We start from the raw sequence: 27,816 nt of genomic DNA on the forward strand, positions 1-27,816 counted from the left end.
ATAAGAAAGAGGCAAAACATTGTGAAAATAGCAGATCTACAAGCTCACAACGTCTCGCAAAGAGCTTGTAGATCAGCTATTTTCACGATATTGATCCGAGTCAAACTAAATGTAATGCCTCCACAATTCCAAGTGCTTGTCAGGGTGGGGGGTCCCCAGTTAAAATATGATTATTTTGAGGGGTCTCGGCCTGAAAAGGTTGAAAACCACTGCCATATTGCACTGATCAGAGGAATGGTCACAGAGAGTGATGGCTATTTGAAGTGTTAAACACAGCTGTGACATTGCTGTAGTGTCCCATTTCTGTGCACATTTTTTTTGGTGTGCCTGTTCTCATGCCAGTCCCCTGAACAGTGTTTGAGCCAAGTTTGGTGTGCCAATGGTGTGCCTGTGGCCCCTTAGGGTCCCCTTGAGGGGGGGGGGGGGGCTGGCAGTCCCCCCAACAGTGTTAGTGCCAAGTTTGGTGCAGATTGGAGCAACGGTGCGCCTCACCAACTACTGTGTTACATAGTGTCAGTGTGTCAGTGTGTTTTATAATGCCATTTTAATGGGTCCCTGGGTCATGGGGTGGGGATGGCCGACTTGGGAGGAGGTGCAGTACTTACTCTGGCCTGCAGAGTTGATCTTGTTGATGGTTTCATGAGTGGTTTGGAGCTCCTGGATGGAGCAGCCTGGATGGACTGGGAGACAGAGAGAGAGAGACACAAAGAGAGAGAGAGAGAGAGAGAGAGAGAGAGAGAGAGAGAGAGAGAGAGAGAGAGAGAGAGAGAGAGACACAATATGCTGGTTATTATCAGCTGGTGGTTCAGCCCCCAAAGGTGGCTCACTGCCAGTGTTGCCAGATTTTGCGAGAGAAATAAGCAACCAGGTCTATGAGAACAAGCCCAAGTTTGATGAAATACATTGCAGTGGATGGAGCCGGCTGGACCAGCATGAACAAACACTATTTCTGAACCATTGCGACCTTTGTCATATAATCGGTTCCGGAATATAAAAGAAGACATAACACACATTGTTTTCTGCTGTGTTGCTTTTCGATGTGCACACTGTATCATTTTATAGAGGTATCTAAAGGGCACAAAGTATGTTTCTGAACGGCCAAAGTATCACGAGACTGTCCACCATTTCCTGTCTGGCAGCCAAATCTCGCGATACCTCCGAGACAGAAAGCGGCAGGTATCGTTTCTAAAATGATGTGCTTTGCCGAAAAGCAAATGATTCGAAAACAATGTGTGATATGTCTTCTGTTATATTCCTGAACCCATTATATGACATAGGTCGCAATCGTTCAGAAATAATGTTTGTTCATCCACTGCAATGTATTCCATCAAAATTCCAGTGTGAGGTTTGCCACCCATGTCTAGAGAACGGACTTGCACGTCTTTTCCTTTCAAAACCTTCCTTGGTTTTAATGGGCTAATAACATGACATAATAAATGGTATGATTCACTGACACAGGCATTCTAATGACAGCCTTTGGGCAGTGGGGGGGGGGGGAGTTGGGGGGCAAACATAAAATCTCAACGATGTTCCATGCTTCCTTCCCTCCCACTTGAATCTTAGCCTCCTTATTCTGGGCATGTCATAATCGGCAAAAATAGCCGTCAACACGTTTGCATTGTGAACTTGTAGATTATTTTTTCGAAGAGATTTGGGAGATTAGAGGTATAATACAAAAAATTAAAAAAGGAGGGGACCGAGTACAGACCCCTGGGGGACCCCGGTAAACAAAGTACATAGGGTTTAAGTCGTTAAAGGGATAGTTCACCACAAAAACAAAATTTGATGACCAGCGGACCGGTAGGAGACACAAAGGAGACTCTTTATGTCTCCTACCGGAACCGCTATACCGGTCATCAAATTATTGGCATAAGGACTTTTGTTATTATTTTCTTATTGTGAGAATTCGTGAGCCGGTCACCCAGCAAACTGCATTATACAGACTGAGTGTGCTCGTTTGTGTTTCTACTGCTCTACTTAAATATGCTCACGGCTTACCAGCTGGCTCCGGGCCCACATGTTGGGAATCGCTGGTAAAAAAAACTGTTGTACAAGGGGAGCTCAGGGCCGCAACCCCCTGCCAGATTTACAGCGGTGGAAGAAGTACTCAAAATTAGCAATACCACAATATAAAAATACTCTGTTACAAGTAAAAGGCCTGTGTTCAAAATGTTACTTGAGTAAAAGTACAAAGGTATTGGCATAACAACTATGCTTAAAGTACCAAAAGTAAAAGTACTAAAATGTTTGAAAAAAGCAGATCTACAAGCTCACAACACGTCGAATCGTGACGCGTTGTTTTCAAATAGCCTAGGTATAAAATAGGGCTGAAGTGGTTTTAAAATGTAATAATTTATATCTGCAAAGTAACTAGTAACTCAAGTCTTCAAATAATTGTAGTGGAGTAATAGTACAAAATTTGCCTCTGAGATGTAGTGGCGTAGAAGTAAAAGTATTGAACATACTACAAATACTCCAGTAAAGTAAAAAATACCTCAAAATTTTACTTAAGTACAGTACTTGAGTAAATGCACTTAGTTACCCGCACGCACGCACGCACGCACGCACGCACGCACGCACGCACGCACGCACGCACGCACGCACGCACGCACGCACGCACGCACGCACGCACGCACGCACGCACGTGCTATTTTTTTTATATCCAAAGAAATCTAAAATGACAGAGACACGTCCCCGGATTGAATGGCTTAAGCACGTTTTGACTTTCAAAATGTTTTAAAAAATGGCAAAAAATATAGCAGTACAAGCTGCCATTTCCTGCTACTTTTGCACGACACTCTCGTACGACAAGTTAGGGGAGTTAATTTATGAAGAAAATAAGACTATGTAGGAGGCACGAACAGCGTTTTCCTATCGGGGTAGCGGCAGCCTCGCCCCCTGGGCGGGGGCTTCTTTCGCTCTACATTAGAAGAGTTGGGAACGGTGGGCGTTGTCAGATTGTAATATAGCCCAAATACCTCAATCACAGCATCAGCCTCAGTGGCTTGCCTTGTGAATCGCTAGACTCCCAACCCGCACCTCCAGAGTTCGACTCCCGTTTAAGACACTCCAACAACCGCGAACCGATAAAGTATAGTTTTGGACCACGACGGAGGGGCGCAGTCTCAAGCGAACTTCAGCCACAAGAAGCACCACCGAGCGCGCAAGTTGCCGTGCCGAACTATGCGAAGTTCGCTTGAGCCTATTCTCAGCCCCGTCTTAGTTATGTACAGATAGGCACAGAACCGTAAATTATCGCCCCCCCTATAGGCAATGCCAGCGCCGAGCATTATTTTCCACAACGGAGTACTGTCCTCCTGGCCCCGTCCCCCACTAGTGGGACACTACCCTGATAGGAAAACGCTGGTGCCCTGCAACCTGTCATTTGGGTTATCTCTGAAGGGAGGGAGGGAGGGGGGGGGGGACCAACAGTCTGGTTTCAGGAAGTTCAAAGTCTCGGCGAGGCGGACAGTAAATACTTTAGACGGTGCTAAAGCATGTCATTTCTGAAAACAGCTTAGCTGTCGGAATGGCCGCGGGGCCCCGCTGCGCTCTCACCTGAGGGCCGTGGTGTAAAGTAACTAAGTATATTTACTCAAGTGCTGTACAGTTTTTAGGTATTTTTACTTTATTGGAGTATTTCCAATTTTCAGTACTTTTACTTCTACTCCACTACATCTCAGAGGCAAATATAGTACGTTTTGCTCCACTACAATTATTTTAAAACTAGTTACTAGTTACTTTGTAGATTTTGATTATTATTACAACACATATACACTAACCACTTCAGCCCTATATATATTTTGGCCATTTGAAAATAGCCGATCTACAAGCTCTCAATGTGTCGCGATGCGACGCCTTGAGAGCTTGTACAAGCTCTACAAGCTTGTACAAGCTCTACAAGCTTGTACAAGATCTACAAGCTCTCAATGTGTCGCGATGCGACGCATTGAGAGCTTGTAGATCGGCTATTTTCAAAAGTTTTTTTTTTTTTACTTGCGAAATGGGACATTCTGCATAATTACTTTTGGTACTTTAAGTACATTTTTATGCCAATACTTTTATACTTTTACTCAAGTAAATTTAGAACTCCGGACTTTTACTTGTAATGGAGTATTTCTACATTGTAGTAGTGATACTTTTACTTAAGTACAAAATGTGAGTACTTTTTCCACCACTGCCTGAGGGCCGATATATACATTATCCCTGGTTCAGCTGACCAGCTGACAGTGAGCTATGTGAACGAACGCACACAAGGAAAGTTTGTGAGCTTGCAGATCTGCTATTTTGACTAGTTCAGATCCCGGGCAAACGTTGAATTTCGCTTCATGGGTCTTGAGCTAAAACGTTTGGGAACCACCGGCGTAGCTCACTGAAAATAGACGATCTACAAGATCTGTCTGGCTGTAGATCGGCTAGTTTCAGCACGCGACACCCCTTTGGAACCAAGTATAAATCAGGCTTTAGGTATTATTGTCTTCACAAGCTTTGCTTTGATACTAGCTTGAGATCAGCTTCTCAGCTATACCAAACCAAGTTGAACACTTGACTGCATCTGAAATGGTGTTTCTTTGGTTCGTTTTTTTTCTTCTTCGATCTTGACCACAAATGTTAGGAATGTAATGTAGATAGCATGTTATTTTAGACAGGTGGCAGGTTCATTGTTTACCTGGTATGCTATTAGTTTCAAGGTACCGATTGTTCTTCAGATGTTATTTAGACAGATTCTAGGTTGTTACGGTGGGGGGGCTGGATATTTTCACTGCAGACGCATTTTGGCACAAATTTCATGCTGTTTCAGCAGTCCTCGGAGGCGTCTGGACTGGAGCCCCCCATGAGCTTGGTGCCCTGGGCTGCTGCAGCCAGCCCCTAAAGCCTGTACATTAAGCTGGGCCTGTGTGTGCGCGTGTGTGTGTGTGTGTGTGTGTGTGCGTGTGTGTGTGTGTGTGTGTGGAGGTGGTGCCACTGATCTAACCACTGATCTAAAGAATGCAGAGCTTACAGTTTCACGTGATGTTTATAGTCAAACTTAAAGTCAATGGCTTATCAGTGGCCACTCATTTGAAATAATGTAGGTCGGTCTCACCCTGAATGTAATGCCTGAGTTATACTTTGTTGTGCGCCGCAGTCACACACAGAAAATAACAGATCTAGAACCTCACACATCACAACACATCATGCAGCGACGCATCGTGACCTGGTAGATCTGCTATTTTCGTAACAGAGCGGTGTTTAACCGAGGACCACAGAGGTATGTAAAGGGGTCAACTGTACATACAAAATACAAAATAATCCTACCGACATCGTCTAAACCTTTTTCACCTGGCCGATACGTAGACAGTTCGTAGTGGACGAGAGTAATATATTCTGCCATGAACTCTTCTGAACGCCAGACCCCGACCACTCAGTAATCTGCTCAATTAATGTGCCTGCAGCCTGAAAATGTATACCTGCGGAGTATGTACCAGTCTTCAAGGGATATTTCACTTTCAAACATGTTTAGGGTCATTTTAACGTCTATACTCGCTTTTGTGTTTCACCACAGACAGTTTTTAAGTTGCTAGATTCAGTATTTAGAAATGTCGCATTCATGTTATCAGACACGCCCCCTTCCTATACAAACCCATTGTAACTTCAAACTATTTTTCTCCCCAATTTAGTTGTTATGCCAATTAATTCCACCCCACACACATTTGTGTGTTGGCACTGCTGTTGTATCGTACTGACTCACCTGCCAGTGAGGAGCCCCCACCGGGAGAACGTAGAGCCTTCGAGCCTCCGCCCCCAGCCCGTAGGAGTACGTGCAGTGATATCACCCACCCTGCCCGGCTTCCCTCCCCCGAACACGGGCCAATTGTGTTCGTATATAGACGCTCGACAAAGCCGGATTCAGCAAGGTGGATTCGAACCCACAACCTGCGTGGTGGTGGGCAGGTATTTTACTGCACTAGTGCGCCCGAAACTCCATTTTAACCATGATAGATTCATCAAAGACACCCGTCCTTGTTTCTGGTGACCGATATTGTCCTTCTTATACATTAGTGTTTTTTCAATTACTTTTTTTTTCATTTATAGAATTTAATGTAATTATTTCTTTTATCAAATTTTTCTCAAAAGCACATAATTAAAAAAACATGGCCCCCTCACGCATTAGAAGGACAATATCAGTCACCAGAACCAAGGACGGGTGTTTTTATATAAAAAGGCGTGTCTGATAAAATGCATATCAAATATCTAAATACTGAATCAAGCAACTTAAAAGCTGTCTGTGGTGAAACACAAAAGCCTGAGAAGACGTTAAAATGACCCCAAACATGTTTGAAAGTGAAATATCCCTTTAACACCTAAGCACACATTGTAGGGTGCCAGTAGCTGAGTGGGTAGAGCCTGCATACAGAGACTCACGACAACAGTTTAACAGTGGAGTAACGCCCTACCTTGAAGGAGCAGCGAGGTGAACAGGAGGGAGAGAAGGCCAGCAGGATGCATGATGGGAAACCTGGAATGACACAAAAGTGTTCACCGACTGAGAGAACAGGCGAGAGAGGGAGAGAAACGGAGAGAGGGTGTGTGTGTGTGTGTGTGTGTGTGTGTGTGTGTGTGTGTGTGTGTGTGTGTGTGTGTGTGTGTGTGTGTGTGTGTGTGTGTGTGTGTGTGTGTGTGTGTGTGTGTGTGTGTGTGTGCGTCAGAGGGATTAGTATGCCCGACCCCAAACACACACACACACACACACACCTTTGTATGGCTTTTTATGGCCTTTTTAACGGTAAGCCTAAAACCGAAAATAGCAGATCTACAAGCTCACAACGCAACACGTTGTGAACTTGCAAAACGGCAGTTTTTCGGTGCAAGACACAAGCGCGTAACTAAGTATAAATCGGGCATAACTCTTAACTCTAATCCCTAAACCTAACCTCTAAATTTCTACTGAATATTTTTTAAATTGTAACCCCATCTCTAAAAAGTTTTCGGCCCCGGCCGCTGACGTAGCGGTCCGGGCACCTAGGCTCCGCGTCACAGGTTCGAGTCCCGATCCCGACAGCCTTTGCTGCATGTCACTCCCCATCCCCTTTCCTGTCAACCTACGTGTATTTCTCATATTCTACTATACTTGTGGGGACATTTGGTCCTCCCAAACACGCACGCACGCAGGCTTACGCACGCAGGCTTACGCACGCACGCACGCACGCACGCACGCACGCACGCACGCACGCACGCACGCACGCACGCACGCACGCACGCACGCACGCACGCACGCACGCACGCACGCACGCACGCACGCACGCACGCACGCACGCACGCACGCACGCACGCACGCACGCACGCACGCACGCACGCACGCACGCACGCACGCACGCACGCACGCACGCACGCACGCACGCACGCACGCACGCACGCACGCACGCACGCACGCACGCACGCACGCACGCACGCACGCACACACACACACACACACACACACACACACACACACACACACACACACACACACACACACACACACACACACACACACACACACACACACACACACACACACACACACACACCAGTGTGGTGACAGAAAGCCATTATGCCACTGGTCCTAAAATAGTCCAACCTATACTGTAAGTCAGTGAATGTCAGGGTCCCATTGCCATGTAACTACTAGACCCAGTTCTAACTGATAAACCAGGACCGGTTCTGAACTGTTTAGACCACTGGGCCCGGTTCTAGCTAGAACCAGGCCCAGTTCGAGCTACGTATTTCTTATTTTTAAGATATTTTTGGGGGCTTTTCTGCCTTCATTTATAGTGTATAGTGGAGATGGACAGGAAACAGGGAGAGAGAGATGAGGAGAGACATGCAGCAAAGATCGTCGGAACCCGAACTCGAACCCGCGATGCACTGTCAGGCTACATTAGAGCCAAAGTGCGGTCCCCGGACCGCACTTTGAGAACCACTCCTTTAAAAGTCAGAAGATGGGCGAATGAGCAGCACAGTAAATCAAGCCACAGGACAAAGCGGCCTGCGGGGACCCACGTTTAGCAGACACATTTCTAACAGGTCAAGAGGTCAGCCTGAGTGACCAGACAGCTGCCTCAGGGGGTCTCTGGGGGTAAAAACGAGAGTTTTCCACACCTGAATGTTTGTTAACGACAGGTGCTGAGGAGAACAGGCGGTTAGCAAAAAGCAAAACGCTTCCTCCCCATACTTGCAATTAAAAACGTTTTAACTGTGCAATAGACCGTTTTATCACCATTGCTAGGTGAGACCGAGGTTGTACTTGAAGCCTAAAGGGCCTTTAATACGCAAAGGAAGTGAGACAGATAAACAATCCGAAAACGTGCCTGTGGATATTTTTCACATCAAAGTCTTAATTTTGGTGATGCCTCATAATATTCATACAGGTTGATGGTTTTATTCGCGGTGAAAGTTCAACCACGTATCGCCACGTAATATTTGCATTCTGTGTGGATGTACTATTCATGACAAAAACTGCAGTTTAAAGCTACACCGCACCTCTCATGTCTTACTGGGGATTCGAACCCGGGTCCCCGAGAGCCTGCCTCCTTGCTCAGGGGAGATATAGAATTTTGACCCTCGGGCAGGTCCACTTGTCAACCAGTACGTGGTCCTCCCAGAACACAGGGATCTAATTTGGGAGACCAAATACAACCACCTCAGTTGTGTTAGTTATATTGTAACTTGCTTGATTCAGTATTTAGATATTTGATGTTCATTTTATCAGACACGCCCCCTTTCCTATGCAAACCCATTCAAACTCCATTTTAACCATGATAGATTCATCGAAAACACCCGTCCTTGGTTCTGGTGACTGATACTGGCCTTCTAATATGTGAGGGGGCTGTGTTTTTTTCAATAACTTTTTCATGTATTTTATTTCATTTTTAGATGTATTTTTCCTTTTTTCATTTTCCCAAAACATTAAATTAAAATTGTAGACCTTACCTTACCTTAGTTAAATATCCCTCTAAGACATGATGCTGTGAAGATGTTTAAATTAAAAGTATGAGATAGTGTGAGGGGGGGGGGGGGGTCTTGTGACATTTTGACGACCCCCAAAAGTCTGTTCTCACAGCCCGGGGTCAAAGGTCAAGCCGCTCAAAAGAAATCCCAGGAACTGAATTAAGGGACTGTTGACAAAATGATGTCCTGCACCATCCCCCCCCACCATCTCTCTTACACACAAACCCACCAGGACGGCTGACTGCTTTTAATGAAGCTAACCCCCCCCACGCTCTCTGCTATATGAACTCCAACCGAACTGAAGTGCGGCCAGAGGAAGAACTTATCACACACTGTTCAGGAGCCTAGCATTATACCCCTTTCGGCACAAATATCCAATCTACAAGCTATACTTTCTAAACTTTAGAAGCGCTTTAGGACCTAAAGGGAGACAGTGGTGGAAAAAGTACTCATGTTTTTTACTTAAGTTTTACATACATTTACTTGAGTAAAAAGTGCAAAAGTATTGGCATCAAAATATACTTGAAGTACCAAAAGTAGAAAGTACTCATTATGCAGAATGTCCCATTTCACAAGTTATGAAAATGTATAAAATGTATCAAACACCGTTAGAAAATAGCAGATCTACAAGCTCACAATGCGTCCCATAGCAACGCATCGTGAGCATTGTACATTTGAAGACCCCCAGTTTGGGAAGCACTGCTCCACAGACACTAAAGAGACACTAAAGAAGCTACAACACATAAAATGGGTCGTGACTCAGACTTGGAACCTGTGATTAGCTACACGCACAAACTAGTCGAGCCCCCAGCGTGCACACACACACACACACACACACACACACACACACACACACACACACACACACACACACACACACACACACACACACATGCGCGTGTGCAAGCAAAGCACCTCTTTAAGTATTATCTTCATGTACAAAGCTCGCATGAGGATTTAGCTGTGTTAGCCGGCTAACAAAGGAAGATCGCGGTGCCCCCCCCCGTCCCCCTAAAAGCAGGTGTTTAAGAACATGGTGTGATAATATATCTGACCTGCTTTTGATGTGTATAAGGATGTGTATATGGGTGGGGGGCTCGGGTGGTGTTAGGTGGGTGTCCGAGGTGGGCGGGTTGGTGGGGAGTCGGGTGGGGGCGTGTAGGGGTAAGGAGAAACAGATGCACAAGTTGTGTCTGAGAAAGTACACGTTTTAACAGGGGTGTTTACAGAGCACGTGTATGGAGGGAAGAGGGTGTGTGTGTATATATATGTGTGTGTGTGTGTGTGTGTGTGTGTGTGTGTGTGTGTGTGTGTGTGTGTGTGTGTGTGTGTGTGTGTGTGTGTGTGTGTGTGTGTGTGTGTGTGTGTGTGTGTGTGTGTGTACTTGAATTACGTGATGGCCAAATGTCCACAGAAGTATAATCGAATATGAGAAATCGTGTCAAGCAGGGACCCCTTAGCTGAGAGAGAGAGATGAAGCAGGGACCCCCACTACATATTGTATACATTTTGGTGCATATTACACTTTGTGAGTTGTGAACTTGTACATCTGCTATTTTCGGCTAAAGTTCCCCTCAGAATAGGGATTATATAGGGTTCAGTGGTTAATGTAAAAAATAGAGACACACACACACACACACACACACACACACACACACACACACACACACACACACACACACACACACACACACACACACACACACACACACACACACACAGAGAGAGAGCACACCTTGCAAAACTTGGCTGCCTCTTCACAAGCATTCCAATGGATGCTTTTATCCCAAGCTAACTTCTCCCTGTGTTCTCTCTCTCTCTCTCTCTCTCTCTCTCTCTCTCTCTCTCTCTCTCTCTCTCTCTCTCTCTCTCACATACATTCCTGCTCTAGCGGTATGAAATGTTTCATTCTACGAAAGGCACGGCTGCAGAATTAATCTTTTAACAATGTCAACCCTCCAAAACAAGTTTTCCTGTGTTGTATATGTATGCACAGTATGTGTAACAGGTGGGACCATACAGTGGCACTAGCCCAGAACAGACAGTACTTAAGGGAGGGGGAATCCCGTGAGATTTCTCAACCTCCCTTCAGTCAGCAACTTTCATCAGGATTAACCCATTACGAACGGGAACGCAGATGTGTCATTTTTAGATTTATTTGGCTATTCAAAAATAGCAGATCTACAAGCTCATAGCACGGCACCGAGTGCCGCGCTACGAGCTTGTAGATCTGCTATTTTAGAAAAATCATGAAAATGTGTGCAGATCTTTGAATATATATGTTTTTTAAAGCGAACATTTAATGTCTTCTGAATCCTAACAGTTTTTTTTTTAAACTTATGTTGCTGTAATATCAGTGGTTCTTTTTTCATGGACCCCCAAAATGACATGTATTTGGCCGCGGACCCCCATCTCAAAATGTGTTGTTCCAGGGACCCCCAGAAGCACAGATTTTAGTTAAAAATGTTCGCCTTAAAAAAAATATATATATACATATATATATATTCAAAGATTTGCACACATTTTCACGATTTTTCAAAAATAGCAGATCTACAAGTTCGTATCGCGGCACTCGGTGCCGTGCTACGAGCTTGTAGATCTGCTATTTTTGAATGGCCAAATAAATCAAAAAATTACACAGATGCGTTCTCTGCCTTAATAGGTTAACCATTATTGCAATGATATTGCATTCAGCTTGGTGGCGTGACCGGTGTTGTGTGTCTCTACTCTTCCATTGAGACATTTTGACCCCCGGTGTCAGGCACGACACTGACTGGTTGACAAGCAGCCCAGTCTGAATCTCATAAGCCCAGTATTTCCCCTGGCCAAGCGGGGATTCCCTCCTGTTTGGTCTCAACCGGGTTCAACTCTGAGTAGGACATATGGAACTGTAAATACATGGGATGTACAACTAGTGGTGGAAAATGTACCCAATTGATTTTACTTAAGTAAAAGTATCAATAGTGCAATGGAGAAATACTCTGTTACAAGTAAGAGTCCGGTACAAAAGTTTTGGCATCAAAATATACTTAAAGGTTTCATGACATTCAGTTTTACAACAAATTAAAAGTCTTTGTCATGGTCCTTCAAACGTGTATAAAAAGTTTTAACTGAAAATTCCACTCCAGTTATCCATTGCAGGTGTTTTTCTCTCACATTTCTAAAGCCTTTTCAACTGCAATGAAAAAATAAATCTTTGCCTGCGGGTGTTAATCATCACCTCTGCTCCGCCCCCCCCCCCCCCCCCCCCAAAGGAAAGGATAGGGGAGGGGAGGGGCGAGGAGGAGAGTGGGCGGGATTAATGGCCTATGACTTCACACTCCAAGGGCCAATCTCAGATTACTTTTCAGCCTAATTATTCAGAAAACCCCAGACCACAGAAAATCCACTGAATGTTCAAAGTTCAGTTTTTTGGGGTGTAATTGAGGTCATAAAACCCCCAAAAAACATTAAAAAAGTGAAAATGAATGTCATAGAACCTTTAAAGTACTCATTATGCAGAATGTCCCGTTTCACAAGGTATCATAATATGTGTGAAATCTATTAAAACATTTTGAAAATAACAGATCTACAAGCTTGATGTGACACGTTGTGAGCTTGTAGATCTGCTATTTTCAAATAGCCAAAGTTTAAATAGGGCTGAAGTGGTTAATGTGTGTTTTGTAATAATCCCAAACTACAAAGTAACGAGTAACTAAAGTTTTCAAGTGGAGTGGAGTAGAAAGTACCATATTTGCCTCTGAGATGTAGTGGAGTAGAGGTAAAAGTATTGAAAATTGGAAATACTCCAGTAAAGTCAAACAAATCCTCAAAAGGGTACAAGTAAGTACAGCACTTGAGTAAATGTAGCCTACTTAGTTACTTCACACCACTGTGTACATTATGGACTATTACTCCTTGCTGTCACATGACTGATAACACACTGATCACTGACAGTTGACAGATGACCCTCTGACCTGGTCTATCTATTTGACATGGTGAAAAGTTTGAGAACCATTCTACTAGTGTACTGTTGGAGGTGGACTCCCTGACATAGGCTTTCCTATATTCCCTCTTGTTTGGTCTTCCATACATGGAACTGTATACACGTGGGATGTACAGCCATTATGGACTATTACAGGTTACTGTCACATGACATGATAACAGGGTTGACCACATGATCACGGACACTTGACAGATGACCCTGTGACCTGGGTCACCTATGTGACATGGTGACCTGACACTAGACTCAGCCCGATCGCGACATTTTGGTGGACGATTGATTGTCGTAAAAGCGATTGTGATTAACGATTTCATTGTGTTTTTGACATATCAATTCCGTTTGCCTTTTTGGCTTCGTGAACAAACAGGACAGATATGACAAATAACTTCAATATACAAAGAAATGCCTGACCAATAATCAACATAAATAATGTAATATACAGACCTGCATTTATGTAATAATTTTATACTTAATTTCCACCCCCTCAAAAATGGCTAAAATACACAGCAAAATCATCAGTGTTAATTCATTCATTTGTAACTCTGAGGGTGTACAATTGTAACCAAATGGACCCGGAAGGGTCCATTTGGTTACAATTGTACACTCCCAGAGTCAAATGAACACTGCATATTTTACTGTGTAGCTGATGTACAAGCGCACAATGCATTGCATTTTGTTTAGTACTTTTGCTTTGGTACTGTAAGTATATTTTGATGCCAATACTTTTGTACTTTTATTCAAGTCCATTTTTTCAATACAGGCTTGTTGCGTGTAAGAGAGTAGCCTAATGTTACATAGTGACATTGCTACTTTTACTTAAAGGTAGGGTAGCCTAAGTGATTTTGGTTGTTTGTTTTTGTAAGTGAGATTTATTTATGTTAAAGCTCTATATTATGATAGTACTCATTGCTATAGAGTGTTTGTTCAGTAACAGGAGTCTCCCTGTCTCTCCAACTCTTTAATAAACAAAACATGCATTTTCAGGTGGGTTGCCAAATGTCAGGAGAGTGCCCATTTATCAGCTTCAATTTGATGTTCCAGTTCCAATTGTGTCTGCTTATTTATTTGTGTCATCACTTCCAATGTCACTTGTTTATCCTTTATCCTGTGAGTTCTCTCACTAAAATTGGTATCCTGACCTGAAAATTCAATTATTCTTTACCAAAGAGCTGGAGAGACAGGGCAGGGAGACTCCTGTTAGGCTACTGAAAAAAACTAAGAACACTATAGAAATCAGTACTATCAGAATATAGAGCTATTTAACACTTATTGTAACAAAGGAAAATCACCTACCCTACCTTTAAGTTTAAAAAAACAAACAATATATATATATACTTCTTCCACCACTGTAAATAGCACCAGTAAAAACTCAGTATGCAAACACAGCATGTTGGCCATGAGGTGCCTTCTGTTTTGAACGGTGTTGTAAGTGAGCCTGTCTGCATAATTACAAGGAGAAGCGACTCCATGCACAATCCTGAGTGCACTCAAACCTAACACTTAAACAAATGCTTTGATATCTAAACATGTGGCCATCATGTCTGCTAAACATTATAATGGACCCATGCAGAAATACAAAGAATGTTCAAACAGCAAAACACCACGTTTTTAATGTCTCTAAACACGTATAGGAGGAGAAACTATTGCCTACACGTCATGTATAGGCTATATTTTTGCATGAATCAACTTGAGAAACTATGTGATTATACTGCTGCTTTACAATACTAGGTGCTGCTATACAAGTGTTTTTGCTATAGTAGTGTTTTCTGCAGAAACGGGCTCTGCTTTATTGCACATGTACATGCTATTATGCCTTATTATCAACTTTTTCTTCAGTTGCCATTATTATGTTATGCTTATGAAGGCTTCTTCTTATGTTTCTATGTATTTATTTATTTATTTGTTTGTTTGTTTGTTTTTTGATTATTTACTTAGTTTTTATTAGGCTATTCAAGAGCCTAATAAAGAAACAGTTGTGGCACAGTACTTTTGAGGACCTCACATATAGTTTGCATTTCATTGAATAAACAAAAAACCTTCTTGATTCTTGAGATATTATAGGGTTATGACATTTCAAAAATAAACTCTATAGCTACTGTAGGCTATCTGTTCCAGAGACAAACAGTGGTGGAAATGTATCATGATTTTCATCATATATGATCGGCAACAAATTACTGTGTGCATAAATAAGTATGTTTAAAGGTAGGGTAAGTGATATATATATATATATATATATATTTTTTGGTTAAAACAAAACGTTTTTTTTTGTTAAAAGGTTAAAGCACTATATTGTGATAGTAATCATTGCTATAGAGAGTTTGTCCAGTAACAGGGGTCTCCCCACTGTCTCTTTAATAAACAGAAAATACATTTAAAGGTACAGTAGGTGACACAATGTCAGCCAATCAGGAGAGAGTACCCATTTAGCAGCTTAATTTGTATAGTGTTCCCGTTCCAATATTGTCTGCTCATTTCTTTGTGTCTTCACTTTCAATTTCACTTGTTTATCCTGTATCCTGACTGAGTTCTCTATCCTGATTGGATACAATTGGTATCCTGACCTGAAACTACATTCTCTTTTCATTAAAGAGCTGGAGAGACATTGACACTCCTGTTACTGAACAAACACTCTATAGTAATGATTACAATCAGTATATAGAGCTATTTAACACTTACCCTACCTTTAAGAAGTCATCTTGATATGTTGCTGCAGGTTACACAGGTATTCTAACATCCATGAATAACAGGTGTTTAATAACTGATATATATGCACATATCAGTGATGGAAGAAGTAGCCTACTCCCATGTTTTACTTAAAGTAAAAGTATCAATACTGCAATGTATATTTACTCTGAAGTCTGTTAAAAGTCCTGTATTAACATTTTACCATGTCAAAGTACAAAGGTATTGGCATCAAAATGTACTTCAAGTACCAAAATAAAACTCATTATGCAGAAATGTCCCATTTTTCAAATTTCAATTTTTTATAGCAGTTCTACAAGCTCACAATGTTTCACATCAAGACTGTGAGCTTGTAGATCTGCTAGTTTCAAGTAGCCGGAATATAGGGCTGACCAGGCTGAGAGTGGTTAATGTAGGTTTTTGAAATAATAATCAAAATCTACAAAATAACTATAACCAAAGCTTGCATATAATTGCAGTAGAGTAAAAAGTACAATATTCTTAGAGTACTTTTTCCACCACAGGTATACTTTTACACCACCAGACAGTGCATCTGTAATACATGCAGCTGTTATGATCAGAGATCCTACCATGCGCTGTCCAGTACTCAGTAGTGAAGCTGTCCTCCTCTCTCTGTGCACTGCAGACACAGCTCTAATCAAGTCAAAAAATTAAAAAAAATCACAACTCCACAGTCAGTGTGATCCGGATCAGATACACAGACACGTCCTACAAACCAGTAGCTACACACACACACACCTCCACAGTGCCAGTGGTCCTCCAGAGTCCGGATCAACTACACACACACACACAGACGTCCACTCCAACCCCCGTCCCGTGGCTCCAAACAAACCTCCTTCTCTCACATTTAGAATGTATCAGCTGGAGGAGACCTCTCTGAATCATGGTCCGCCCACCTACCTACAGCTGAATACTGTCGGGGTTTTTTTTTTGCCTCCAGAGGTCACTGTTCGTCACTTTACCCCACATTGGTCTCAATGATTGATTGGATGAATACTTTATCATGTCAAGCAACACCAAATATATACATATATCTATCTATATATATATATCTACATATATCTATCTATATATATATATATATATATATATATACACAAATATAAAAATAAAAATATACATGTGTGAACAATATACATATCTTCAAGTTGTCCCTGTTGAGCACCAAGCCCTATACCTGGACTTCTCTTTGCACCATAATAAATATGGACTCTTGGCAGTCTAATGTTTTTTTATTCACATAAAGGCCCTTCAACAATTAGTGGTTAAATATAAGTGCCTGTGTTTTTTTCAATTACTACTTATTAATTTATTGTATTTTATTATTATTAATGTTTTTCTCCTAAATAAATGGAAAAAGTGATTGAAAACCCATGGCCCCCTCACAGAAGGACATTATCAGTCACCAGAACCAAGGACGGGTGTTTTCAATGAATCTGTCATGGTTCAAATGTTTGAGGTTACAATGGGGTTTGTATAGGACGGGGGCGTGTCTGATACAATGAACATCAAACATCTAAATACTGAATCAAGCAACTTAAAACGTGTCTGGGGTGAAACACAACAGTGAGTAGACGTTTAAAATGACCCCAAACGTTTTAAAGTGAAATATCCCTTTGAGAGATGGAAAGCCCCATGAATACCCAGCACCCTGCTGTATTGTGTGTATGTATGAATGTATGTACACACCATGTCATTACATCTACCAGCACACAACACCAAATTACCAGCTTGCACTCTGGAATGGAAACTGCAGGTGAGCTGCCCTATACGTCTACCCCCACAAAACACAGTGTGAAGTGTGTGCGTGTAGTGTGTGTGTGTGTATGTGTGGTGTGTGTGTGTGTGTGTGTGTGTGTGTGTGTGTGTGTGTGTGTGTGTGTGTGTGTGTGTGTGTGTGTGTGTGTGTGTGTGTGTGTGTGTGTGTGTGTGTGTGTGTGTGTGTGTGTGTTGGGGGGGAGAGAGAGAGAGAGAGAGAGAGAGAGAGAGAGAGAGAGAGAGAGAGAGAGAGAGAGAGAGAGATAGAGAGATGTAATTATTCTGACAGTAAATGCACAATTCTTATGGTCTTGTAAGATAGCTTTCTCTTGTAAGATAACTTTTCTCTCTCAGCTCTGTTCACACACACACACACACACACACACACACACACACACACACACACACACACACACACACACACACACACACACACACACACAGAGAGAGACATAGACAGAGAGACAGAGAGAGAGAGAGAGAGAGAGAGAGAGAGAGAGAGAGAGAGAGAGAGACAGAGAGAGAGAGAGAGAGAGAGAGAGAGAGAGAGAGAGAGAGAGAATGAAGAGACCTGTTGCTTTGCTAACCTGGTATGAAGGACATAGATTGTCGGTCTTCAACGTTTTTCAGCCCAATGACCCCCTAGCTACTATATTGTATAAAACTGTATTGCAGATTAAACTTTTTCATAGCTTCATTTACTCATCAGCGTTTTGTGTATAATGTTGTTTGTTTATTTCAGACATTTAACCACTTAAACCCTCTATACTTAGTAAACTTAACCTGTGGCTCTACTTGGTGTGTTCCTTTTCCCCCTCTACACCAAACCTCTTTGTTGAAAATAGACGATCAACAATCTCACAGTGAGCTTGTGGATCTACTGTTTTCGGCTAATGTCCTCCCCAGAATAAGGATGGTAGGGTTTAAGTGGTTAATGTGGAAACAAACCTAAAAGGTTCCTATCACACAAAGATTTTGCGTAGTAGTAACTCTGAGGACCCCCTATAGGGAGAGTGTTGGTTCAGTAACAGGGGTCTCCATGTCTCTCCAGCTTTTTAATGAACAGAAAGGATACTAATTGTATCCAATCAGGAGAGAGAACTCAGACAGGATACAGATTTAACAAGTGAAATTGGAAGTGATGACACAAAGAAATTAGCATGAACTGGAACACTATAACAAATGGAGCTGATGAATGGGTACTCTCTCCTGATTGGCTGAAATTAGCAACCCACCTGAGAACAATTATTTTCTGTTTAATAAAGAGCTGGTGAGATCAGTCAGGGAGACCGCTGTGACTGAACAAACACTCTATAGCATACATAACACTCTATAACACTCTAAAATAACTAAGTACATTTACTCAAGTACTGTACTTACGTACAATTATGAGATATTTTTACTTTACTGGAGTGCTTCCAAATTTCAGTACTTCTACTCCACTACATCTCAGAAGCAAATATTGTACTTTTACTCCACTAGTTATTTGAAAACTTTAGTTACTTTGTAGATTTTGATTATTATTACAAAACATACATTACCCACTTATTTCTGGCATTTGAAAATTAGCCGATCTACAAGCTCACAATGCATCGCATTGTGAGCTTGTAGATCTGCTATTTTCAAACGTTTTTATACATTCTACACATTTGAAAACGTGTGAAATGGAGTACTTTCAAGTATACATTTTGATGCCAATAACTTACTGTCTGTTAGCAAATTTTGAATTCCGGACTTAATTGGAACAGAGTATTTCTACATTGCAGTATTGAAGTATTTTAAGTTTACTTAAGTACAAGCAACATTTGAGTACTTTTCCCACCACTGATTTCGCTACTATTATCATAATAGTGCTTCAACCTGTTAACAACAAACTGTTTGTTTTTGAATAGCAAAACTAAACAATACAAGCCTGGAGATCGAGGCTAGTTTTTGAACATCTCCACTTCAACCACTTGAGGGCGCCACTGGCTCAGGTGTAGAGCGGCCGGCTGCTTGGGAGTTGAATTGGAAAGTTCCCAGTTCGATTCCCCGAGCCCGAGGGTCAAAAGTGTCCTTGAGCTTGAGCAAACCTTTACCCCTAACTGCTCCTGATGAGCAGGCTGGCTCTAGCCAGGTCTGTCACAAGAATTACACAATCACCTAATCGCAATTATTTGAGATAATCACAGTTATTTTTGCATAATCTCATAATTGCTTCCATGTTGAATGGCCAAACATTTCCCCCCCAAAATTGCAGAAAAAGCAGATCTACAAGCTTACAACGTGTCACATTTTAGCTTTTTTTAAAGAGTATAACATTATGAAATAGCCTAAGTCATTTATATATTTTACATGAGTTATTTTGTCATATGTGGATTTTTTTTGTTTACAAAGCATAAAAGGCAAAAAGAAAGGCCATTTTATGTTCCAATGTTCAAAGCCCAAAAACACAATTGAATTATTTGTAATGACAAATTATTCGTCAAGTAAAACTTGATAATCGTGACAGACATATAGTTGCAGCTGGCTCCTGGCAAGGTCTCCACTGTTCTGTATTGTCAGGGGTGGAAAGTAACTGTCCATTTACTCAAGTACTGTACTTATTACTTAAGAACAATTTTGAGGTATTTTTTTTTACTTTACTAAGTAGATTTTGATTATTAATACAAACCCACTTCAGACCTATATACTTTGGCTATTTGAAAATAGCAGATCTACAAGCAATGTGCAACGTCGTGTTGTACTTGTGAGCTTGTATATCTGCTATTTTCAAATGATTTTCATACATTTTATACATTTGAAAATGTGTGACCTTTCACACCTTCTGCATAATGAGTACTTCTACTTTTGGTACTTTAAGTACATTTTGATGCCAATACTTTTGTACTTTTTAAATACCGAACTTGTACTTGTAACAGACATACTTTTACTTAAGTAAAACATGTGAGCACTTCTTCCATCACTGCATTTACTCAAATAATGCACTTAATGTTGAGTATTTCAAATTTTTTGATAGCCTACTTTTCCTCCAGTAACCTACATTAATATTGTACTTTTACTCCACTCTTAAGTCATTTTAATTCTTTTAGTTTCTAGTTACTTGTAGATGTATATTATTATTACAAAGAAGAGGGTAGCTACTCCTGTCAACAGATAGCACAAGGTAATTGTATTTCCTTCAGGAACTAAGGGGTAAAACAATTACCCCATGTCAGTATGTATGTATGAGGCAGCGGCCATGTTTGTTGATGTGTCACAGTCGGACTCTCTCTTTTCCAGGTGTATCGCCCAGGTAGGCGTGGTTTTAGGGTTAGGTTAAGGTAGTGGTTCCCAAACAGTGTGCGTCGCGGACCCATTTTTATGGCTGGCGAGTGGCGAAGTAAATATCCTTTTTTTTTAAACTTTTCGTTTAAGAAATATATATATATATATATATTTCAAATGATTTTATTTTTCTTTTATTCCCTCTAAAAAATAAATCTAAATTTCATTAAAAGTAACACATTAAAAAAAGTAGAGAAAATATCTGATCTTCAAGCTCGTTGTGAGCTTGTAGATCGTCTATCTTATATATATTAAAGGCATCTTTTCTGAGGTTAGGGTTAGGTTTAGGCATATAACCACGCCCACCTGGGCGAATCACCAAGGAAAGAGCGAGTCCCATGTCACAGTTGTGACGAAACAGCTGTGATCACAGATACGAAACAAGAGTATGATACCGGAAACGGACATTCAAAATAAAAGATTAATTTGACGCTCAAGGCTGAGCTTGTCTCCACTGTTCTCTGTATTATCAGGGGTGGAAAGTAACTGTACATTTTCTACAGAAGCTTGTAGATCTGCTATTTTCACCACTTCTAAAGTTTTTTCAATGTATTTTTAATGGAATTTAGATATATATTTTCAAACTTCCGTATTTTCTTTATTCTATTGAAACTCGGTCTTATTTTGAAATCCTCTTACCGGAAGTTGTATCTACGCGTAGTGCGTGTTTGACGTGTCAGGTGTAAATAGTATGTGAGTGTTCTCTGGTTCAAACACAACATCTCTGTCTGTCTGCTTATCTACCCACCTACTGTCTATGGAGCTGACGCGCACGGTGGGTCACGCACACACACACGCACACACACTTTAACGACGTGTTTATTCATCATGTCGCATGTCCTCTCGTCACACACACACACACATACACTTTATAACAACAATAATATCACACAGCTGATTTAGCTGTCAAGCTAATTGCCACAACAATGCTAACACTGCTGCTGATAGAGCTTAGCTAACGTCACTCTACACACTGTGTGTGTGTGTGTGTGTGTGTGTGTGTGTGTGTGTGTGTGTGTGTGTGCGCGCGCGCGCGTGTGTGTTGTCAAAGGACATTTTCAGTGTGATAATAGTGTGTATTTAGGGGACAGTGACACTGTGTGTGTGTGTGTGTGTGTGTGTGTGTGTGTGTGTGTGTGTGTGTGTGTGTGTGTGTGTGTTCGTTTAAAGGACATTTTCACAGTGATGATAATGGACTGTATTTAGGGTACAGTGACACTGTGTGTGTGTGTGTGTGTGTGTGTGTGTGTGTGTGTGTGTGTGTGTGTGTGTGTGTGTGTGGTCGTTTAAAGGACATTTCCACAGTGTGATAATAATGTGTATTTAGGGGACAGTGACACTGTGTGTGTGTGTGTGTGTGTGTGTGTGTGTGTGTGTGTGTGTGTTGCCGTTAAAAGGACATTTCCACAGTAATAACAGTGTTTATTTAAATGAGTGGACAGTGACACTATGTGACTATGATGCAGTTAGCAGCAGCTTCATGCTAGCTAAAGTGACAGCATATTCATGACATGCATGCTGACCAGCTTGTATGATGAACACATCAGATTCATTCATCACTATAATGTCTAATCACAATGTTTCATCACAATTTTTAATATGGCCAAAGTTTAAATGAGGCTGAAGTGGTTGATGTATGTTTTGTAATATTAGTTCAAATCTACAAAGTAACTAGTAAGTTAGTAACTAAAGCAGTTATCTGACAAGTGTTTCCCATCATAACAGTTGTTAAGGTCACATTCATATCGTTAGCCACTGGTGGGAAAAAGTACTAAACGTCTTTACTTAAGTAAAAGTATCAATACTGCAATGTAGAAACACTCCTGTTACAAGTACAAGTCCGGTAAACAAAAAGTACAAAGGTGTTGGCATCAAGATACTTAAAGTACCAAGAGTCAAGGTACTCATGCATTATGCCGTTTATGCCGTTTCACAACCTATCATTATGTATAAAATGTATAAAAACCTTTTGAAAATAAATGTACTTAGTTACTTTCCACCACTGGATACAGCCTAAAATGCTGGTATCGGTGATGTATGCTAGTCTATGCCAATCCGATATCACCTAATTTATCACATGATGATGGATCATTTAAAGTCATATCTTGGATGATTCAGTCGAGCTGTAACTGTTTTGTACTCTTACTGTACTATTCACATATAATACATATATACTACACACGTTTATTTTACTAACTTGTAGCTGCACCATAACTCTGAGAGTGTACAAATAATACCAAATGACCCTCATGGTTCCATTTGTACTCGGGAAGGAGGAAATGGTTTCGATACATCTCTAGTTACAATTGTTTCGTGTTGTTTACAGATACATAACAATGTTTCATATAATTGGCTGCTACTTGACTTTGTAAGCACCTTGTAGCCCAGGGGTCTTCAGTGTTGGAGAGAGAGAGATGAAGCAGGGTCCTGGGACTCTCCCTATTGTATAAATTTGTGTTGCAGATTCAACTTTTTTCATAAATTTCATAGATAGCTTCATACTGTAGTTGTTTGACAACACTATCGTTGTGTAGCGTTGTGTTGAAGTCATGTTAATGTGTATTTTCAGACAGTTAAACCACTTAAACCCTCAATATGTAGAAAGCATGTACTTGCTCTGCTCTTTTCCCCTCCTACACCAAACCTCTTTGCCGAATATAGCCGATCTACAAGCCCACAACGTCGTGGGCAAAGATGTGGCCTGCCAAAGACTTAGTTGGCGCCCCCCTCCCCCCCTGTATTAACTCTTGAGGACCCCCTTGTTGAAGACCCCTGTAGCCTATTTGTTATTTCTGTTTCCGTGTGTACTATCAGGGAAGTACTATGAGACGGGCCTCATTCCAATACATTCTGTCAGAAGTTAATTCAAGGGCCTTGATGATGCAATGATGATTAGCTGTAAAGCTGCTGACACAGCGGTTTCCTGCACAAGGAAATGGACAGTTTACTAGCTTACTGTAGTTGGTAGGTTCAAGCCAAGTGCTTCCAGTTACAAGAATTCCTCTCTAGGTAGGTGTCTGATCTATTTTGAGGTGAGGCGGAAAGGTAAACCATAAAACAAGCACGTGTACTTCTGTGTGAAGTTGAACTTTAATCATGGCTTCGATCATGTCCCTCTCTATACCAGCATTCTATGATTTAAACCGGTTAAGACCAGGAAAGCATCTGTCATTTTCGATTTTAACCATTATCTTATGCTTTGGCTATTCAAAAATAGCAGATATACAAGCTCATAGCGCGGCACGAGTACCGCGCTATGAGCTTGTAGATCTGCATATTTTTTTTTATCGTGAATATTTGTGCATATCTTTGAATATATATTTTTCAAAGCAAACATTTTAACTCAAATCTTTGGTTCTGGGGATTCTGCAAATGTCTTCTAAATCGTAACAGTTTTTTGAAAAAACTTATGTTGCTATAATAATATCAGTGGTTCTCACACTTTTTTAATGTCAAGGACCCCCAAAATGATGTGTATTTGGCCGCGGACCCCCATCTCAAAATATTTCGTTCCAGGGACCCCCCAGAAACAAAGATTTGAGTTAAAACTGTATATATATATATATATATATATATATATATTCAAAGATTTGCACACATTTCTACGATTTTTTAAAAAAAATCTATGAGCTTGTAGATCTGTTATTTTTGAATAGCCAAAGACATCTAAAAATGACACACAGATGCGTTCCCGGTCCTAATGGGTTAATGAGGAAGTAAATGGGGGCATGACTCAATATGAAGGGTTAAATGAGGAAGAAAGTGAAATATGCATATAAAAAAAACATCTATTGGAGAAGTATATCTTATGAAATGCAAGACGGAGCTTTTCTTATCTCTCAAAACAAGCTTCCAGTTAAACATGTGTTGAGATGGTGTAACACAGTTAGCACAACTGAATGTCCTAGGGCTGTTAACATTCCTCAGAAATATTTTTTTTATATTGGTCTTAAAAATTGGCCCTAATATTATTATTATTATACTTTTAATTTTGTTATGTTTATTTGACAGGGACAATACAAAAATGTAATACAATGTATCAAGTGCTCGGATCCAATAAAAATATATATATTTTGTTTGTTTTTATAACTTGATACATTGTTTTTTGTATTGTCCCTGTCAAATAAACATAAAAAAAACGAAAAAAAAAAAAATCCCCATATTCGGGAAATATGAAATGAGATAGATGTAGAGGAGTATGGGCCAACACGGAAGGAATTGGTTTCAATTATTGAAATGAATAACAGATCATGTTCAGAGAGAACATTGAGAAGGAAAAAACATGATTTCTTTTGGTGGATTAATATGTGTTGTATTGGCAACACTTTGGAAAACCATATGCCAAATATTGGTCAAGTTCAAACAATCCCGATTTTCTAATCAAAAATAGCAGATGTACAAGCTCGCAGCGCGTCACGAAAGCTTGTACATCCGCTATTTTTGATATTTTTTTGCAAAATCTTGAAAGTGTGCAAACTACTGATTTAGAAGGCATTTGTAGAATCGGCCTCAGGTCCTCAGGTATCTGGGTCAACCAGATACTGACCAGTCTTAAAGGGATAGTTCACCCCCAAAATTACTTTTTTTCTATCGATTAGTCACCCCATGGAGACTTTTTTTTTTCTTTTAAATTTTTATCCCACGATTTTGTAACCCCTATTTTTTCACCCTAGTGCCAATGCCTAAACGTGTAATCCTGGGCACTACCTTCCCTCTGCGAACCGAGGGAGGCCAGGGCCGAGCTCATGCCTCCTTCAATGCATGAGAACCAACTGACCTTCTTATCACCTGACAGGGGAGAGTTTCCCTGGTAGGACGTAGCGCGTGGAAGGAACACGTTATTCCAACCAGTTCCCTTCCCCTCCATCAGGCGCCCCGGCTGGCCAGGGGGAGGCAGTATAGTGACCAGGATTACTGCATGTTTTTTGTGAGGGTACCTACCCTAGGAGACACGGGGAGAACATGCAAACTCCACACAGAAAGGCCCTTTCGCTAACCCCACCTAGGGTGTGGGCACTGATGACGCGGAGGAGAGAACACGCCCCCAGCGCCCACAGCGTCCCCTGCGGGAATCGAACCCAGGACCTTCTAGCTGTGAGGCGACAGCGCTACCGACTGCGCCACCGTGCCCCCCATGGAGACTTGAATTCATGGATATTTTTTTGTTTTTGTCGCATTCCTAAACCAATAATTTGATGACGGCATCGGTTCCGGTAGGAGACACAAAGAGACTCCTTTGTGTCTCCTACCGGAACTGCTGCCTACCGGTCCGCTGGTCATCAAATTATTGGCTTAGGAATGCGACAAAAAACAAAATACCCATCAAGTCTCCATGGGGTGACTATTTGATAGAACACAGTTAGTTTTTGGGTGAACTATCCCTTTTAAAAGGTCTTGAACTCTGCATAAGGTGAGAATAAAAGAAACACCTTGGCACCTCCTAGATCTTTGACAGTAGTGTATGGAAAATAGTACACCTATGTCTATGTTATTTATTTTTATTGTTTGTGGATGAATAAGAGGATGAACAAGAGGAACATATGTGAGTATTTAAAGATTTGATATTTGAGGGGGGATTCCTGATGTCTGTCTGGATGTAATAATTCTTTAATACAAAAAAACGCCAGACTGCCTGTGGTGTTGACCTGCAGAAACACCCTCTTGCTGTATTTTGGTGTTTTGGTAGACAGGGATTTTTTTGGGCTAGGCTGATGATGACTGTTGGCATAGAGGGAAATTATGCGTAACATTTTTTATATATTGTTTTGTTATGTAAACAAACACAGGGCAAAATGACATACTATGCATGGGGGAATACAGAGGTTGCAATAGCAATAATACAATTATACACTAGGTGCTTTCTATTTCTACTGGTTATTTACCTGACTTTACCTGCGTAAAGAGATTTAAAGTAGCTTTACAATGCCTGTTATCAGTGAGCTCAGTGGCCTTGTGGTTCGAGATTGGGAGGTCGGGGTTCAATCCCCGGCCAGGTCAGAATCAGTTTTATTGTCACATCACAGGTTTACAAGGTAAAAAAGTGGGTGAAATTCGTTTTTGTACATCGTTCCCATCGCAACGTTAGTTTCCATAGAAAGAAGAGGGGGTGGGGGGCAAGTGGGAAGGAGATCAAAACAAGAGAGCAACAGAAGGCCAGACAAGATATCTACATATTTACAAAGTACCTGAGATAATAAAAACCTTAAAAAAAACTAAGGTGCCTGAGCCAGAGATGTCCACGAGTCTCTGAGCTCGAGTCCGAGTCAAGTCTCAAGTCTTTGAGGCTCGAGTCGAGTCAAGTCTCAAGTCTTTGAGGGTTGAGTCGAGTCGAGTCCGAGTCAAGTCTCGGGTCTTTGAGGCTCGAGTCGAGTCGAGTCTCAAGTCTTTGAGGCTCGAGTCGAGTCGAGTCTCAAGTCTTTGAGGGTTGAGTCGAGTCGAGTCCGAGTCAAGTCTTTGAGGGTCGAGTCCGAGTCAAGTCTCGAGTCTTTTTAAAGTCTTTTAAAAAAAAAAAAAAATGGGGGGGGGCATAGATGTTAAAGTATAGACAGGTCATAATAAATCACATTAGATTCACAGATTAGAGATTTTATGTATTTTCCCCACAATTTATTTTCATTCAAATGAAATGTGATTGAACTTGCACTAATAATGACTTTAGTTGATTTTTCACTCTTTAAAATATAGTATTTCTTAATTATTAATAATTACAGCTTGTAGATTGGCTATTTTCATGATTTTTAATTGTTTTTAAATAATAATAAAAAAGGAACATACAAGATTTCCACCCGACAGCGATAATATATAGCCAATATGGTTCTGTATCAGTATATGAGTCAGTTTTTGCAGATTTCATTCTAATTGGCTACTATGCCTGCATATGAATTTCATGGGCCTGGGTAGGTCACCCTGGCTTGGCGGAGATATGCCCTGTTGCGCACACTCTACTCCGCACAGCAGTCCAACAGCAGAGCAGGTGAAAGCAATTCACTTAAACGAGGGCTGTGTTGCGCACCAAAAAACTGTCTAAATGTGGATCCCCAGTTCAAATATGATTCTTTTGGGGCCTGAAAAGGTTTGAGAACCACAGCTTTTATGCA

The 27,816-nt window shown here is 41.2% G+C and overlaps 2 protein-coding genes across 4 annotated transcripts in view; one reads left to right on the forward strand and one right to left on the reverse strand.

Annotated features, from left to right (window-relative positions):
* vwa2 (von Willebrand factor A domain containing 2) overlaps nucleotides 1-16,487 on the reverse strand; it is a 44,237-nt gene extending 27,750 nt beyond the window's left edge. The window contains exons 1-3 of one of the 2 annotated variants that reach the window (XM_080454467.1): nucleotides 16,394-16,487; nucleotides 6,438-6,499; nucleotides 606-680 (exon numbers count right to left, since the gene is read on the reverse strand). In XM_080454467.1, the coding sequence (XP_080310593.1) occupies nucleotides 606-680; nucleotides 6,438-6,489 (127 nt within the window). In that variant the 5' untranslated portion in view covers nucleotides 6,490-6,499; nucleotides 16,394-16,487. Of the gene's footprint in view, nucleotides 1-605; nucleotides 681-6,437; nucleotides 6,500-16,224; nucleotides 16,369-16,393 lie in introns of those variants that run through there. The other variant, XM_080454468.1, reaches the window with a different exon arrangement.
* Nucleotides 16,488-21,391: 4,904 nt separating this feature from the next.
* The window catches only part of ccdc186 (coiled-coil domain-containing protein 186), a 106,816-nt gene continuing 100,391 nt past the window's right edge, over nucleotides 21,392-27,816 (forward strand). For both annotated transcript variants that reach the window (XM_080454452.1, XM_080454453.1), the window contains exon 1: nucleotides 21,392-21,494. The gene's annotated coding sequence lies outside the window, so the exon portion shown is untranslated. The remainder of the gene's footprint in view (nucleotides 21,495-27,816) is intronic.

Source organism: Gymnoscopelus braueri, assembly GCF_963280865.1.
Source record: "Gymnoscopelus braueri genome assembly, chromosome: 17".
Lineage (NCBI taxonomy): Eukaryota > Metazoa > Chordata > Actinopteri > Myctophiformes > Myctophidae > Gymnoscopelus > Gymnoscopelus braueri.